The sequence below is a fragment of the Microcaecilia unicolor genome, chromosome 3, assembly GCF_901765095.1.
Source record: "Microcaecilia unicolor chromosome 3, aMicUni1.1, whole genome shotgun sequence".
NCBI classification, from domain to species: Eukaryota; Metazoa; Chordata; class Amphibia; order Gymnophiona; family Siphonopidae; genus Microcaecilia; species Microcaecilia unicolor.
Window position 1 is genome coordinate 24,293,824 of NC_044033.1, and position 18,311 is coordinate 24,312,134.

The following is an 18,311-nucleotide window of genomic DNA, read 5'->3' on the forward strand; positions in this document are numbered from 1 at the left end:
GCACAATGTTGTTTCAGAGACAGCCCATTCAAGCTCTGTAATCACTCCAGGGCTCTAGGATTTGGTAGGTGGTCCTCCACAATGGTAGATGTGTAGCTTGAGATTTAGTCCTGAGTTTTGGCAGCTCCCAGGTTGTTTGTCTCCTGGTGTGTTTATTCTTTTCCATGTTCTTCACTGTGGTACTTGATTATGGTAAAGTGCTCCCATGTGTCAGGTTCTCAGGTTCAGAGCCCGCAGGGCCGGGCTCTGGAGCAAACGTGAGCCCTTGGGCTGCTGACGAGGAGCGACAGCAGCAGGCAAAACCCACCAACCAACTCTGGGCAAGCACACCGACACCGGCAGGGACTGCAGGCACCACCCAGCGAGCCGGAACACACGGACTGGAACACTGGACTGGAATTCCCCGGACTGGAGGACACAGGACTGGAACACTGGACTGGAGCACATCGGACTGGTCCACACAGCTTCACCTGCACTTAGCTACTAAGCCCCCCAGGAGTTGAGCTCCTGGGTTCGAGTAGCCGGCAGGACTTGCTGGACGACCCAGGGACCAGGACTAGAACAAGCTGTAACTGAAGTGCACCTAACTCCTAAAGTGACCAAAAGTGTTCCTAAGCCCTCCACTAACAGCAGTGCTCCTAACAGAAACTAACAGGGGTGCCCCTACGCCCTACACTAACAGAAGTGCAGAGAAGCCACAAGGGAAAAGGAAGGGAAGACAAATGCCAGACCTAACACTGGTGCTTCCTAAGCACCAAGCTGCAGCAGCTAAACATGGGTTCTCACCCCGGAGCTTCCTAAGCACCAAGCTACAGCAGCTAAACACAGGTCACGAGGAAAAGCGGGGAAAGCACAAGGAAACAAGCAGGAAAGCCAAATACCCAAACAACAAAGGGTGCTTCCTAAACACTTACTAACAAGGGTGCTCCCAGCACCAGACTCCAGCACTGCACTAACAGCAGTGCTACACACCGTAGCAAAAGGGAAAGCAGAGGAGCCAAAGGGAAGAACAGGGAAGGCAAACACACAAGTCACAAGTGCACACTGACTGCACTAAACTAACCTGGACCTAAAGCAAGTAGCCAGAAGCAAACGTTGCGAAGGCCCTGAAGGAAAGAACCCACTTCCTTATCAAGGCCCTCCCAGATGATGTCACTCTCCCTAGAGCCAGGCAGAACACATTCAAACCCCGAGAGGCCCAACCCACACCAATGCAGCACTGAGAATCTCTTGAAGCCAGTACACCCAGGGAGAGGTAGAGCAACTCAGACCACACCCACAGCAGCAGTGAAGTGAGACAATTAACCCCATGCTGCTGAAAGCTGCCAGCACAGAGAGACAGAGCCAGCTCAGAAAGGACAGAAAAACAGAACAGAAGCCAGCTAAGAAGCTGACCCCCAGGAAAGAGGTAAGTTTGAGAGGGGTTCAGACCCCAATCATAACACCATGTTGCTGCTGTCAGCCCCTTTGGAAGATCGTATCCATGTAGTCCTATATTGTTCAGCCCAGAGGGTGTTCTTGTAAGTGTCTGGCCTTTAGAATGCTGTGCTTGACCTTTGGGGCAGTTTTGGTGGTATTACTCCAAGCTTGTGTCCTTTATATTGCCATTTTCCTATTCGTCCGGATGGACCAATCCAGACCACTGGGTTGTGTCCCCTGACCAGCAGTTGGAGGTAGAAAAAAAGACAAGCATATTCCGGTGACATCACCAATACAACTGCAGGTACAGCCTGGAACTAGCCAGTACTTTTTCTGCCTTCCAGCAAATGCCAGTTTTCAGACTCCTGGTCGGAGCTGAACCAGTTGAATGGACCAGTATAAAGGGAGGGAAATACCTCCTTTTATACTGGTCCACTCAACTGGTTCAGCCCCAAGCTGTGGCTGGGGCTGAACCAGTTTTCTTGGGCATTATTTCTCCTAGGGATTTTTTTCTAAGGCTGTCCCTGGTTGAGTTGAGCTTTTGCCTGTCTGATCCTTCGCTCAGAGCTGAGCTCTTGGAGCAGCTAGCACTGGCCCTCAGGGGTCTTTTCTAGGCAGCTTTCCTTTCTCCAAGGCTCAAAGAGAATTGGCATTAAAAAACAAAACAGGGTTGCAGCCAAAAAAAAAGATTTGTTCCCCTGTATTCCTTCTGCTTGAGCAAGCAAAGCCACAAAAAAAAAAAAAAAAAACCAACAACAACCCAAAAGAGGTTCAGGTTTCAAGTGAGGCAGGGAGTAGAGACAGCCAGCTGGGCAGGGGTTTCTGTTCCTTAGCACTGGCCAGGCGGCTTAGTGCCACATGCATACCAGACACTGTGGTTCCTGCAGTGGCCACCACGTGCCTGCTATGGCTGGATCGGCTTGCCCTGATTGTGGTTTGGCAGCTAAATGCACTTGGGCGCTCAGTGGGGAGTTCGGAGAACCTTTCCTGCTTTTTCTCTGCAGAGATTCTGAATGGGAAGACAGTGCTCTGGGTTCAGGTCTCCAGCATGCTCCAGTTCTTGGGAGGGAGCATGCCGGAGGACAATGAGACTTCACCAGTAGTCCACTTCTTGATGAAGAAGGAGCTGGGTGCACTGATTGACCAGGTTTCAGAGGTCCTTCAGCTTCATGCTGAACCCCCTCCAGAGTGTAGGGGGGGCATCATATTTTAGTAGGTTATTGTCACCCGACTAGTTCCTTCCCTTTCCATTGGGCCTTTTCAGAGATGGTCCTTAAGGAATGGGAGTCCCCAGGATCAGTCCTGTGAGGGGGCCATGCTTATGGGGTGGCTCTACTCCCTTCGCCAGAAACAGTTGGACAAATATTTCTCTCTACCTCCTGGTCACGGCATTGACCAAGAATACTGTGGTTCAGGTAGAGGGTGCATTATGCTGAAGGATATGCAAGCTGTGGTCCCTGTTGAAGCATGGATTCTTTTCCAGTGCACCTTGAGATGCGGTTGGCGGCTTGTGCGCTTCCTCCCCCCCCCCCCCCCCCCCCCCCCCAACCTCTCCTGAGGCAGCTAGGCTAGAGTCATAAGCAGCCTTTTTGGTGGGCATTCTGTATGATTTGCTAGTTTGGTTGCAGTGGTGGTGGCGGCCAGGAGATGTTTCTCTGACATCAGACAGTGAATGTTGAATCCATGGACTGCCTTTGTAGGCTACCCTTTTGGGATTGTTTGCTATTCGATAAAGACCTGGAAAGGTTGGTTAAGAATTTGGGGAGCCCTGTCTTCTCAGACTACCAGAGATTAGGTTTCGGGGATTGGCCAGATCCTCGGGAGGGCACTCCCGTCCCCGGGATCGGGGGTGTTTTCATTGAAGGAGGTTGTCTGAGGACCCAGGAGGCTAGAATCAAAATGGCCAGACCTTTCGGGCTGCAAAGTGGGCAAAAGATGATGGAGGGCTTTCCGGAACCTTCGCCGGTGCCTTCAATAGTGTCCTGTGAAAGTCAGGGGTCCCTCCCAGGAAAGGTCAGTTGTGCCGTTTCATCCAGGAGTGGGTCCTCATTACCTTGGACAAATGGGTCCTGGAGGTTTTTCGCGACAGTTAATGCCTTAGTTCTTGCTTCTCAGTTTCTGATGCCTTTAACGGTATCTCCATCTAGCTCTTTCCTTAAATGCCAGATGGTAAGGACGCCTTGAATCATCTGCTCTTTCTGGATCCGGTAGAGCAGATGCCTTCTGCAAAGTGGGGTCAGGGTCGTTATTTCATGTATTTTGTGGTCCCATGAAAGAGGGCTCCTTATGTCATTTTTGACCCTGCAGTCAGTGATTGCCTCTGTCCAGCTGTAGTTGTTCCTGTACTCCTTAGACTTGATGGAGGCATATTTCCACAACCTCATCTGTCCAGAACACAAACTTTTCCTGAGGTTGTGTGTGTTAGGTAGACACTTTCAATTCTGGGCTCTCCTTTTCAGGTTTATTATGGCCTCCTGGATCTTGTCCAAGCTAATGCTGGTGGTGGCCACCTTCCTTCACAAGGAGGGAATCAGAAGTGAATTGCAGGTCGAAGACCACTAGGGTGGTCTAGCTACTTCAGAACCTAGGCTGGATTATCAATTTCGAGATGTTACTTTGAGCCCATGCAGTATCTGGAGTACCTAGGCATATGGTTTCCAACCAGTCAGGGTCTGGTCTGTATGACTCGTCAGAGGGTGACAAGCTGGAGAGGCAGAAAGTGGCATCTTGTGCTCATTCAGCTACTAGGTCCTGGAATTACCTTCAGCTGCTGGGCTAACGGCGGCTACTCTTGAAGTGATTCTGTAGGCCAGGGATCACATGCACCCTCTGCAGAGAGTGCTCCTCTCTTGATGGAGCCCAGGTCTCAACAGTTTGAATTCTCCCTTGCCTAGGTGCTTGGTGGGGGGGGGGGGGGGGGGCTCTCCTTCATGCCTGATCGCAACGGAGAGCCTGTTTTGCTTATGGCATGTGGCTTGGCTCATAGCAGTTCCACTGAAGCTGCCAGGGTTATCCTCTGAGGGTGTTGAATACCTTACTCCTGAGTTTGGAAATTGCCAGCCTCTTTGGCATATGTGAGGGTCTGGGAAGGTCTTTAGGTCCTGCTGTGCTAGGCAACCTCTCTCCCCTTGGAAGGCCAATGTGATAGCTCTTGTTTCCTTTCTCTAGGAGTGGTTTGATCTTGACTTTGTCCTAAATTTTCTTAAACAGTATTGTCTTGCTTTTGAGGCCCTATCGTGGGGGATGGGGGGGGGGGGGGGTCGGTCCCTGACTGCTCTCCTGGATGTCATCAGATTTTTGTGGGGCATTAAGCACCTTTGGCCCCCGTTGCCTCTTGCTTTTCTACAGTGGGATCTTTCCTTAGTCCTGAGGGCTCATGTAGTGCTCTCTTCAAGCCTGTCCTGAAAGGTCTCTCCTTAAAGGCTGCCTTCTTGGTGGCCATCTGTTCTGCATGTTGGATTCTGACCTCCAGGCGCTTTCCTGTCTTGGACAATTCTGTATCCTTGTGCATGTTTTCTTCCTAAGGTGGTGTCACCTCCTTAACTAGGGGATCTCCTTTCCCACCTTCTCTCTGGAGGTTCATGCAGGAGATGGTCTTTTGCTGCAGAATTTGAGTGTGCTCAGGGTTTTACTTCAGTATCTGTCAGTGACCAACAGCTTCTGAAGGTTGGACTGTTTCCATGGCCACCAGGTGAGGCAGCTTCTAAGGCTTCCATTGTGTTCTGAATTAAGGCAGCCCATCAGGTGGCTTACATCTTGGCTGGAAAGGAAGTCCTGATGGGCTTGAGAACCCATTCCATGGAGGCCTGGGCCATTGCCCCAGAGGATATTTGTTGGGCGGCATCCTGGTCCCCTTTGTACTCTTTTGTGAAACATTACTGACTGGATGTCTGGGCCATAGATGACAGAGCCTTTGGCAGTGCAGTGATTCAGAGAGCCTTGTCTTCCTTCCACCCTTCTGAAACATCTCGGTGGTCTGGACTGGTCTATCCGGATGAATAGGAAGATGAAATTGCACCCTTCTCCGCCATCGCTAACTCCAGACTTCGCTCCTTCTATCTCGCTGCACCTTATGCCTGGAATAGGCTTCCTGAGCCATTACGTCTAGCTCCATCCCTGGCTGCCTTCAAATCCGGGCTAAAGGCCTACCTGTTTGATGCTGCTTTCAACTCCTGACTTGTAACTTTTATCTTATCTTATCCTTATGTGTCCTTCTGTCTATCCTTCCCTTATCCTTTTTAGTCCTGTCTGTTTGTCATGATTTAGATTGTAAGCTCTTTTGAGCAGGGACTGTCTTCTTCATGTTCAATTGTAAAGCGCTGCGTACGACTGGTAGCGCTATAGAAGTGATTTATAGTAGTAGTAGTAATTTCCTTCCTTTGAGTTCTGATATACTAATCTAGCTTCTCACCTGAGGAAGACTGATGACTGGTTGTCTCTACGTTTGTTCTTCAGGAACCCAGAAGAAATAAAAAAAAAAGGGGATCATTCAAGGAGTAGATGAGACATCAGGAATTATAAGGTTTGGCTGCTTGTAAAAGGAGTGCTAGCATTTTTGGAGACACAGGTCCTTTCTGACCTTGCCTTTTGCATTGCTTCATGTTCAATATGGTGTTTTTTCATAGTTGAGTTTGGGGATTCTTTGGAGTACTTGTTTTTTGTGGCTTGTTTTGCTACATACCAGCTAGTTTCAGGCTTCACCCACTGTTGTACTGGTAATGTCACCCAAACATGTTTGTCTTTTTCTCTACCTTGGTGGTCTGAACTAGACTGTCAGGACTCAAGGAAAGGAAATTAAGACTAAATGTCACTATTTTCACTTGTTAGGGCCAATAGCCATTGTGCTGGCAGTATTCTTTGTGGAGGATAGTTGCTGCAGGCTGCCTGTGATAAATGGTGTGCCTCATGGCTTGACATTCTCCTACCTGAGGGCTTTACAGCTGTGATATGTCCCAGTTATCTGGACTGGTCTAGCAGAATGATAAGGAAAGTGAAATTTGGCCTTACCTTCTAGTTTCCTTTCCTTGAATCCAACTTGACCAGTCCAGGACCCATCTGGGAAGACACTAATGTCTTTATCGAACTGGTGTCATCTTCCTATAAGGAGGACTGATAGGTCATTCCTGTTTTCAGCCTCCGAGGGAAGGTGAGTTTCCCAGCCTGCAGCTGGTACAGCGAGGGTCTAAGATGACCTCTGGAATGTTGTTCTGGGGCATCTCTCTATGAGGTGGCCCTAAGATGCACCTTTCCGATTCTCCTCTAGGGCTCTCCTTTGTGACGCTGCATTATTGTGTTCTGCAAGGATGTTACTTCGTGGTACTCCTGTGGTTATCTTGTGATTCTTCTTTAGGCGAGTTCTCTATGGCAGTTTGCTAAGGGATCTGCTTCATGGCTCCCTGCTAGAGGGCTGCTTATCGCTCTCTACTAAGGGATTGCTCTGTGATGCCCTGTTAGGTTGTTCATGGTGCTCCACTGGAGAGTGTTCTAGGGTGTTCCACTAATGTGATTTGCTGTCCTTGCTCTGTTAGGATACTCCCTTGTGATGCTTCACTAGAATGTTGCTTTGTGGAGCCTAGGAATTACATACCGGCAAATCCAGAGCTGCACCCCTTGGACCATTTTTGACACTGTTTCAGAGACTTTAGTTGGTTGCCAGATCTCTAAAATAACTAGCCCTTCGTGTCTGTTAGATTGCTGTATTTCTGTTTTATGAAGACAGTCCCCTTCAGCAGTTGTTTTGTGGATAAAGTCACTAATGAATAGTTTGTCCCAAGCAGAATCTTTCCCAGTCTGCTAGTTACAGACTGATTGCTAGCATTCCTCGCTTCATTAAATTAGCTGAATCACTAGTGGCCAAACAACTGGCAGACTTCATTGATAAGCACTTTATCTTACATCCTTTCAACATGGCTTTTGGAGCCTGCACAACACCAAAAGTCTCTTGCTTGCTGTAGTCACCAAAGTAAAAGAAATTATTATTAAGGAGTGACCAAGCACTACCCTTACAGTTTGACTTGGCATCAGAGTTTGACATGGTAGATCATACCATTTTGTTTAATACATTGAGTGATTTGGGGATAAGTGGGACAGTTCTTGATTGGCTCAAAAAACGTTTGAAAGATAGATTATATACAGTAAACATTGGTGGTATGTTTTCACATTTTTGATATCCTGTGGAGACCCTCAGGGCTCTCCCCTATTACGTCTTCGTGAGTTCACTGCAACTTGAAGTGCAAGCTTTATGATCTACCTAGTTTTCAATTGTTTTCTTAGATGTAGCTGCAACGTGGTAGTCTGTCTGCTAACCTAAGTTTGACAACCCTAATATAGGAGCCCGATTATACTGTTGCCTGTACAAAAGTAACAGAAGCTTCTAAGTTAAACAGTTTTTACCATATCCTACCAGTTGTACAGTCCAAAAAATGTACTGGTGTAGAAAAGATTTGGGAAGATGAACTCTCAGTTACAATATTAGATAAAAGCTGGGCACGATTCTGAAATACATCTGAGAATTTCTGTCTTGGCTGCCAGTCTTTATATTTTATTATGCATGCAGCTGTGTGGCCTCCCACTTAGCCATCTATCCCCCCTTCAGTCTGTTCAGAACTCTGCTGCACGTCTCATATTCCGCCAGAACCGATATACTCATATCACCCCTCTCCTCAGGTCACTTCACTGGCTTCCGATCAGATACCGCATTCAATTCAAGCTTCTCCTTCTTACCTACAAATGCACTCAGTCTGCTGCCCCTCACTATCTTTCTACCCTCATCTCCCCTTACGTTCCCGCTCGTAACCTCCGTTCACAGGATAAATCCCTCCTCTCAGTACCCTTCTCCACCACCGCCAACTCCAGGCTCCGCTCATTCTGCCTTGCCTCACCCTATGCTTGGAACAACCTTCCTGAGCCCTTACGCCAAGCCCCCTCCCTGCCCGTCTTCAAGTCTTTGCTTAAAGCCCACCTCTTCAATGCTGCGTTTGGCACCTAACCCTTACCGTTCAGTGAATCCAGACTGCCCCAATTTGACTGCCCCTATCGGACTGACCGTTCACTTGTCTATTAGATTGTTAAGCTCTTTGAGCAGGGACTGTCTCTCTTTGTTAAATTGTACAGCGCTGCGTAACCCTAGTAGCGCTCTAGAAATGTTAAGTAGTAGTAGTGGATGCCATATAAGGGTATCAGATCATATAATGCAGCAGGCAGCTCCTTTTTCCATATGCTGTTTGCATGTCTTGATGTGCAGGTATACCGGATGTCCTGCAAGAAAATTTTCAATTTATTTTATTTGTTACATTTGTATCCCACATTTTCCCACCTATTTGTCTGAAAGTTCAGAGTTGTAAGTCACCGATGGCCATAATCAAATGGCAGACTTTTTGATTTTTTTCCAGTTAATGATTCTTAACAACTGGAAATACATCTCTCAGTTTGGTGTAATTATATGGTGAAACATGGTGTGCACTACATATAAAATAGGAAACAATTGCTGTAGAACAGTTGAACAGTGCTAAATAATTTTGTAAAATATGGAGGATTGTAGGATAAAATTGATGCATTTTCTTTGACTTGTCTGCTGTGCTATCTTAACAGTATGAATCAATACTGCATGCCTTGTTTGCAGGTGTCTATATGTAATCTCACTGTACCTAAGTGATTGTTACAAATGTAACTAGTTCTTGTGTTTATTCCTCAAGTATATTACAATTAATAAAACTTGTGAACTTTACAAAAGCCTCAGAGCCATTTTTTGAAAGTAAGTGTGATAAATGGGGATAATGGTTCTCAATATTTTCTTTAAAGATTTACAAATTATAGTGTGGTACAAAGGTAGAATATTCAGTATACATATATTTGTTATATATTTTTTTTCCATTAGAAACGTCTCAAAGCAGCTGAAGCTGAGAGTAAGCTGAAACAAGTATATATCCCAACTTAGTAAGTATAGAATATATTTATACTTCTTGCTGATTTTGTTTAGTTTGGAAGCAAACCTCTGGATTCTATAAAGGTAGCCCAAAATTGGATGCGGCACCCAAAATAATTGGTTAACGGGCTCCAATGATTTAACAATTGAAATTAACCAACAGCACTCATTATGATTTGGGTGCTAGCTACGTGCTATTCTGTAACAATGGGTGCCTAAATTGAATCTTGTGCAACTCAAAAAGGGGTGTGGCCATGGGACGGTCATGGGCTGGTCAGGGGTGTTCACAAAAGATGCACACAGTGTTAGACAATAATAGGGATTTGCGCCTTGTGTGTGTGCACCAGGATTTACATCAGGTTTCAGCTGGTGCAAGTACTCGCGTCCAAAGTTGAGCATTGAATTCAGCGCTCAACGCTATTCGATGAAGAGTACTAATCCTGACATGCCCTATATAGAATAGTGTTGAGTGCCAAATTTTATTGTTGCTGAATTTTTGGCACCATTTATAGAATCTGGCCCCAAAATGCCTTGTGAAAAGATTAGGGTCATTCCATGCCAAATGGTCTAAAATTATTAAAAAAGAGTCTGCCTGAATCAGCTTGTGAACAGTATCATCTGAAAGAGAAAATTGTGCTCTACAACACTGATATGTTTTTGTTTTGCAATGCCACCATTAAGTAGCCATTTACTCAGGTCAAAGTATGTTATATTTAGTACGCTTGGTGCGCTAATTTTTCTTCATTTCTAGGAAATTGAGTCTTAATAGTCGCTTAAAAGTATTGATATAATTATTTATTCATTTGTATTTTATTCGTTGATTGTCCAATCATTTATTGTGCGCTGTTATGGTGGATTGGAAACGTTTGTGAAACATCAGTTGAACAGAAAGATGCTTTCATAAGCTTTATGCATCCTCATGGTCCCACTACTTCATTTTACTGGCCGGAAAGATGCGGTACTTGCTGGATCCCAGAACAACTTATCATTGCTGTTATTCCAGCTCCATCAGTGACATCATCTGGTTGGCAATATAGTTTCCCTGAAACCGTTCTCTTGCAGATCAATGATGCTTTCAGAATGATGAGGTAACTGAAGAAGGCAGGTGTCGCATGTCACGCGCCTACCTGCTCCCCTCCCGCCGCGGGGAGGCGGGAGTCTGTGGCCCCGGCGCGGGCAGATGGCCGGCCAATCGCGGCAGGAGGACCTGCGCCACCGCGGACCGGCGGCCGCCGGTCTCGCCGGGGAAAAAGCCAGGAAGGGATCCGTGCCACCCAAAATGGCTGCGCTAGAAAACGGGGCCGATGCCCGCTCCGCTGTGGCGTCGGAGGTCTCTAGAGCTCCGCCTCCCTCTCGCCCGTTGGAGGACCAGGGGATAGCTCTGCCTGGGAATTCAGGCAGGGCCTATCCGAAGAGGCCCTGCCGACTCCCAGGGTCGGATTGGATGAACGCGCTGGTGGGGGTGGGAAGGCGCGCTATTTAAACTCTGGGGCTGGCTGTCATCGGCGCTTCCGGTTTGTCGTTTTCCGAAGCCGGCACAGTGGGTTTCGTGTGGAGTGCTAGCCGCCCTTGCTAGCTGCCATTCAGGGACTGTGCTAATCTTTTTCCAGGAGTGCTAGCCGCCCTTGCTAGCTACCATTCAGAGACTGTGTTAATCCTCTTCCAGGAGTGCTAGCCGCCCTTGCTAGCTACCATTCAGAGACTGTGTTAATCTTCTTCCAGGAGTGCTAGCCGCCCTTGCTAGCTACCATTCAGAGACGGTGCTATCTTTCTCCAGGATTGCTAGCCATCGTCCAGAGCCCGAGCTGAGATTCCCCCGGAGTGCTGGCCGGCCTTGCTAGCCCTCCATCCATTGACTGTGTTTACTGACTACCAGCCAGGCCAACCGTCACCCCGCGGTTCCAGCAGTCCTGCTGGCCGCCTGCAGCTGGGGGCTCAACCCTTGGTGAACGGCGGCCGCCGCGGGTGAAGATTCGGGGTGCACGGCTGTCCTCTGAGGTCTTTCGGGGCCTTAGGGAACCTAAGGGCTCACCCACAGTAGAGACAGGACAGCAGGCTTGGGATCCTGCGGTAAAGAAACACACAATCAGGCTTCGGATCCTGCGGTAAAGATACCCACCCGTGGCTGTTACTGCATGGCTATCGGGCGTGGCCCTATGGCAATGGGGATGCTGGTTTCAATGTGATAACCAGTAATGGCTCAGCCATCATGGACCAACGCAATACATCGCGCACACAAAATATAACATACTTTGACCTGAGTAAATGGCTACTTAATGGTGGCATTGCAAAACAAAAACAGATGATACTGACAACCTTTCAGAAAAGGGGGTCTAGATCTGCAACTATTGCAGTTAGAGACCTCAGATTTACAACTAGAAGAGTTTTTGATTTCTAAAGAAGGACTGAATGCAAATTAGTGGTTTGAGAATGCACACTGTTAGAGATCATTGAGAGAGGCGAACAGGTCATAGTGAATCCCACGTAGTATCTACTTGAATAATTACTTTATACTTTAATTATTTTTTCATGTCTATTTTGGATTGTAATTTACAATATCTGTGAGGTCGATAGAATAGATCTAATTTTCATTTATGTTTTATAAATTTCTAAATGCTTGTTATGTTACATTTACCATATTAATTCTGTATGGAATAATATATAAATAAATAAATAAAGACAAAAAAAAAAAAAAAAAAAGAGACCTCAGATTTTGGGAAACTTGGTTTAACACCTGACTCGCGCAACAGATAAAATTTGAACAAAATTGGAGAACATGATGGTGGGAAGGTTTAGACCACTTGGCATGGAATGGACCCATTAATAAGAACAGAAGTGTTGTTCTGTGGTAAACCAACGAATTGTGCATATAGCAATAAGAAATATAATTTGGGGACATAACTTCAGATACTTCTGTGGTATGTAATGCAGTGCTTGACAAGTTTTCTTACGATCTAGGAGCCAGGCTTGGAACAACTGGAATCTTTATTTATTTATGCAGATTTATAAATTGCACGTTCATAATGTGCTCAAGGTGATGCATAGCAAGTTATTTATTACAGTGGCAAGGAAGGAATGGATAAGAGGAATGGATAATATTCCCACTCCCCCCCCCCCCCCGTTTTCTATTTCTGTTGATGGCTCTCTCATTCTCCCTGTCTCCTCGGCTCGAAACCTTGGGGTCATCTTTGACTCTTCTCTCTCCTTCTCTGCTCACATCCAGCAGACCGCCAAGACCTGTCGTTTCTTTCTTTACAACATCCGTAAAATCCGCCCCTTTCTTTCCGAGCACTCTACCAAAACCCTTATCCACACCCTTGTCACCTCTCGTTTAGACTACTGCAATCTGCTTCTTGCTGGCCTCCCACTTAGTCACCTCTCCCCTCTCCAGTCGGTTCAAAACTCTGCTGCCCATCTCGTCTTCCGCCAGGGTCGCTTTACTCATACTACCCCTCTCAAGTCCTTTCACTGGCTCCCTATCCGTTTTCGCATCCTGTTCAAACTTCTTCTACTAACCTATAAATGTACTCACTCTGCTGCTCTCCAGTATCTCTCCACACTCGTCCTTCCCTACACCCCTTCCCCTGCACTCTGCTCCATGGATAAATCCTTCTTATCTGTTCCCTTCTCCACTACTGCCAACCAGACTTCGCGCCTTCTGTCTCGCTGCACCCTACGCCTGGAATAAACTTCCTGAGCCCCTACGTCTTGCCCCTTCCTTGGCCACCTTTAAATCTAGACTGAAAGCCCACCTCTTTAACATTGCTTTTGACTCGTAACCACTTGTAACCACTCGCCTCCACCTACCCTCCTCTCTTCCTTCCTGTTCACATTAATTGATTTGATTTGCTTACTTTATTTATTTTTTGTCTATTAGATTGTAAGCTCTTTGAGCAGGGACTGTCTTTCTTCTATGTTTGTGCAGCGCTACGTACGCCTTGTAGCGCTATAGAAATGCTAAATAGTAGTAGTAGTAGTAGTAGTACTGCTCTCCCTGTCGCTCATCTACCTACAGTGTATCTGTCAGTGTGGAGAGGCTTTAGGCTGTTGTTTCTCTGAGGACAAGCAGGCCTATTTATTCTCACAAGTGGGTGGCGCCAACTGCGCTGCCTAGTCCGGGACTTATGGACAAGCATAAGTACAACTTTGTGGAGTGTGAGACACGCTCCACTGCACATGCTTAAGTGCCTTCCCACCCACCAAGAAAACACAGTCACTTTAGTTCTTTTTCTACCATGATGAAGAGAGCGGGTTTTTTTTTTTACCATCTCAACAATTTGCTCGGTCCAAAGAGCTTCTTTTTTGTGCCTTCTGGCAGTTTTTTCAGCGCCTTTATTTTGTTTCCCGTTTGTAGAACCCTCTTTGTTCTTTTCTTGTATTTTCTTAGTTTCTTTTCCTCCAGTTTTAAATTTCCTTATTTTTTCCGTCATCACACAGCCATTTTTAGGCCTTGACTTCAGCCAGGTTTTCTCCCTTATTTATTTATTTGGATTTTGCTCACACCTTTTTCAGTAGTAGTTCGAGGTGAGTTACATTCAGGTACACTGGATATTTGTCTGTCCCAGGAGGGCTCACAATCTAAGTTTGTAGCTGAGGCAATGGAGGGTTAAGTGACTTGCCCAAGATCACAAGGAGCAGCAACCGGATTTGAACTGGCCACCTCTGGATTGCAAGACCGGTGCTCTAACCACTAGGCCACTCCTCCACTCCACTCCCTTGATTTTTCCAATGCCTTGCCCTCTTTTTAGACAACATCATTTCGTTTGATTTAGCCACGCAAGTTTTTCCATCCATTTCCACGAAGGTTCCCAGTGACTTCAAGCGCTGTACCCGGTGCAGTCGGACAATCTCTAGGAAAGACACCTGTTCTTAGTGTCTTGGGCCCGACCATAGCCTGGCATTTCATTTTAACTTATAACATTTTTTAGCTCTCTCTATATGGTGCCATTATATTGAATCCACCTGCATATCGCTTGATACTATATTGTTCAGTACTCACTTAATATCCCATTAGTCTATTTCTCTACGGTTATGAGCACACATGGGACTATTACACTGCTCACTTACATCACTCTGTGCCGTTTTGACTCGGGTTAAAGGAAATCTTTTGCACACGTACACTTTCATTTGGCGGTTCTTCAAGCTGACAGCGTTCACTACGGAAGCTTGAGTGGAAGCGTTTGCACTTCTTTCAGTAAGCCTTTTACTATATTTTAAGATGCTTTTATTGTTACACTCTAGTACTTTCTTATAGAGGCTTTGTTCATCTTCTAACGATTACACTTCCTATATGTGGCATTAGTAGCCACAGTAACAGTTACAGCACACTTGATTTTATAGAAGTACTGACACTTTAGGCATATGTCTAAATTGTTTTATCAAAAGCATCTTAATTCACTCTTATAGTTGTAAATTTATGTTTTTCTGTCTGCTCCTGTGTAGCAGTAGATCATAGGTACTTCTTAAGTTTTTACCAATGAGATGCTATGTTACAGGACAAGGTCTTTATTAACAGTAGCAGAATTGACCCGACACGTGACGTGTTTCGGCCGTGAGGCCTGCGTCAGGGGTCTATAAAATAATATAATATACAAAAACATGCATAAAAATACAAATATAATTAAAAACATAAATAAAATGAACATTCATCTAAACTTTCTTATACAGATTTAAACCATTAAAACATCAGAATGAAAAATGAAAGGTATATATAATAAAAATATATAATAAAAATATGAATTTATAACTTTAAATCTATAAAGAATTAAAATTATATAAAGAAATAAAAATATAAATATATACATACATATATATAAATATATATACATATACATATATAAACATACCACATAGAGATAATGAGGACAAAGAATAACATAAAATCCTCATTATCTCTATGTGGTATGTTTATATATGTATATGTATATATATTTATATATATGTATGTATATATTTATATTTTTATTTCTTTATATAATTTTAATTCTTTATAGATTTAAAGTTATAAATTCATATTTTTATTATATATTTTTATTATATATACCTTTCATTTTTCATTCTGATGTTTTAATGGTTTAAATCTGTATAAGAAAGTTTAGATGAATGTTCATTTTATTTATGTTTTTAATTATATTTGTATTTTTATGCATGTTTTTGTATATTATATTATTTTATAGACCCCTGTCGCAGGCCTCACGGCCGAAACACGTCACGTGTCGGGTCAATTCTGCTACTGTTAATAAAGACCTTGTTCAGGAAGACACTCATTGTGAGAGGACTTTTTTGGATCCACTGTGTGTTTTTCCTTTCGTTGGTTTTCCTGTGGAGAGCTCACCTTCTGTGGGTGTATGCTATGTTACAGAGCATCTTTGACTCACCTCTATAATTTTTTTATTATGCTTCCATTTTTGAGCTATCATACTACGGATTCTTAGTCTGATGCTCTTCTAGTATATAATATAGTAGACCTGTCCTTTCGGAGTTTGAGCCATACTTTTCAGTCTTTTTAATCAGTTGAGTGATACTCCATGCCACTATTTTTGGTTGGTTTTATATTATTTTATATTATACCGTATTTTTCAGACTATAAGACGCACTTTTTTCCCCAAAAAATTTGGGAGGAAAATGGGGGGTGCGTCTTATAGTCCGAAGGTAGATTTGGCTGGCTGGCTGGCCGCCCGCCCGCCCTCCGAGTTCGGGGCCGCCCTCCCCCCGGCCCTGTCACCACTTCTCCCTACTCACGTCACGCGATCTTCCCTGGTGGTCTAGTGACGTCGTGGCAGGAAAGAGCCCCCTCTTTCCTGCCTAGCGCGCTGCTCTCCATCCTCCTTCAATTCTCAGCGGCCATTTTGAATCACGCCGAGACCGTCAGGCTGCATAGAGGAGGATGGAGAGCAGCGCGCTGGGCAGGAAAGAGGGGGCTCTTTCCTGCCCCGACGTCACTAGACCACTAGGGAAGATCGCGTGATGTGAGAAGGGAGAAGTGGTGACAGGGCCGGGGGGGAGGGCGATCCCAAACTCGGAGGGAGGGATTCGGACAAGACGCACCGGAGCACCTAGGTTTTAGAGGAGGGAAAAAGGAAAAAAACATTTTTCCTATTTCCCTCCTCTAAAACCTAGGTGCGTCTTATGGTCCGGTGCGTCTTATAATCCGAAAAATACGGTACATAATCCCCTGACTTTTCATTTCGTGTTTATTAATGAATCCTCACCTCTTTGTGCCCTAACCTTAATTGTTCTGTCTGTTTACCTGTCTTATCTAGATTGCAAGCTCTTTGAGCAGGGACTGTCTTTTGTGTATGGTGTACAGCGCTGCGTATGCCTTGTAGCGCTATAGAAATGATAAGTAGTAGTAGTAGCAATGTGCTCTTGTCTAACCTATTTTTATATACTCAGTGAACACCAGCCTCCTTGGTTTTCTTTTCTTTTTTATCGGTAGGACACATTATTATGGTAGGACACATTATTACTATATGGAACCTGCTTTCACGGTGTTAAGTTATTTATTTATTTATTTGTAGCATTTATACCCCGCACTTTCCCACTCATTAGCAGGTTCAATGTGGCTTACATAGTAAATCAGGTTAACAAAGTGATATAGAATAGGTGCAGCTGTAATATAGTTAGTAAAGAGGTGGTCATTTATGCGTGGATAGGTAAAATGGGCAAGGAAGGAGGATGGAAGAGGTAGGGGAATGGGAGGAGGGTGTGTATTGGGATTAACATGTAGTTTAGTATGGGAAAATGTAAGGGAGGGGTAGGAAGAGGGATATATTAGATTGATACTAAGTGTTTCCTTTTTCAGAGCTTTTAAGAGTATTGTGATTTTGGTAAGATAGGTGGATTCCTTTTTCCTTTTCCCACCCTCTTTTTCATGGCATAGTCTGCACAGGATTGGTTTCCTACACATTTCAACATTTTGTATTGATAATGTGTAAACCATATGTATTTCAAACTATTTTGATTCCTTTTATATTACATATTATGATACTAGATTATCACTATTGTATTCAGATGATATTTTAGACACTGTTGAAGATGTGCATCACTGCCATTTGTTTTGTATATGCATGCACACGTGCAGATTGAACCAAGTGTACAACTTTATCACTTTTTAAATGTGCATGTACACATAAGACAGTGTTCCTCATTTGTGTTTTTCTACCTATGTGAATATTTAATTGTCTAGAGACATGATGTTAGACACTTCTACATAAGGCACATTTTCTCTGTATGTCACTCACATGGATACCAGCTTTTTTGGCTCAATTATTTATGCATTATATCTTTATATATACGTTTGTTTTATTTGATTTAAAAAATGTTTTAATGTTTCTTAATTTGCCATGGATTATTGTTTCTTTTGGGGGGGGGGGGGGGGTTTCCTTTTTGTTTTGTGTTGTGCTTGAGAAACCTTAATAAAAATATGAATTAAAAAAAAATGTTTTAATGATGTTTTGTTACCAGACCCCAGAGACAGGCATTATTACTTCGAAACACAGCCCATGTCAAGTCTTTCAGAATAAAGGACTCTTGTTCATCTCAATCTTGAAGGCCCAGTTGTGCTTCTTTTTAGGTTGCTTGTGTTTGTATACTGTTCTATCCTCGCTTCTTTTACTTTAAGAATATGAAGGATTATCATATCAAATAGCCAATGGACAGAATAAATCTGTTTAAAAGGCAATGTTTTAATACCCATTAGAAATCTGTGGTTGAGAGTTCATAGTCTCATCTAGGATTACTCCTAAGATCCTGATGGAAGAAGTGAAGATTATACATGTGCCTACCGTAGAGATAGGAATTTCAAAAGTAGGAGGGACTTTGAGGCATATTTTCAAAGCACTTTGGGAGGCTAAGTTCCATAGGTTTCTATGGAACTTTGGGAGGCTAAGTGCTTTGAAAATGAGCCTCTTTGTGTCCTATAAGGAGCCCTTGTGATTTTTCCTGATCCAGTTTCAGTTTATGGGCC

General features: G+C 44.4%; 1 protein-coding gene across 1 annotated transcript in view; it reads left to right on the forward strand.

Moving 5' to 3' along the window:
• Positions 1 to 18,311, forward strand: part of MTA3 (metastasis associated 1 family member 3) — a 429,588-nt gene that overhangs the window by 234,740 nt on the left and 176,537 nt on the right. Inside the window, 1 exon segment of the mRNA XM_030195789.1 lies at positions 9,296 to 9,354. Within this exon segment, the coding sequence (XP_030051649.1) occupies positions 9,296 to 9,354 (59 nt within the window).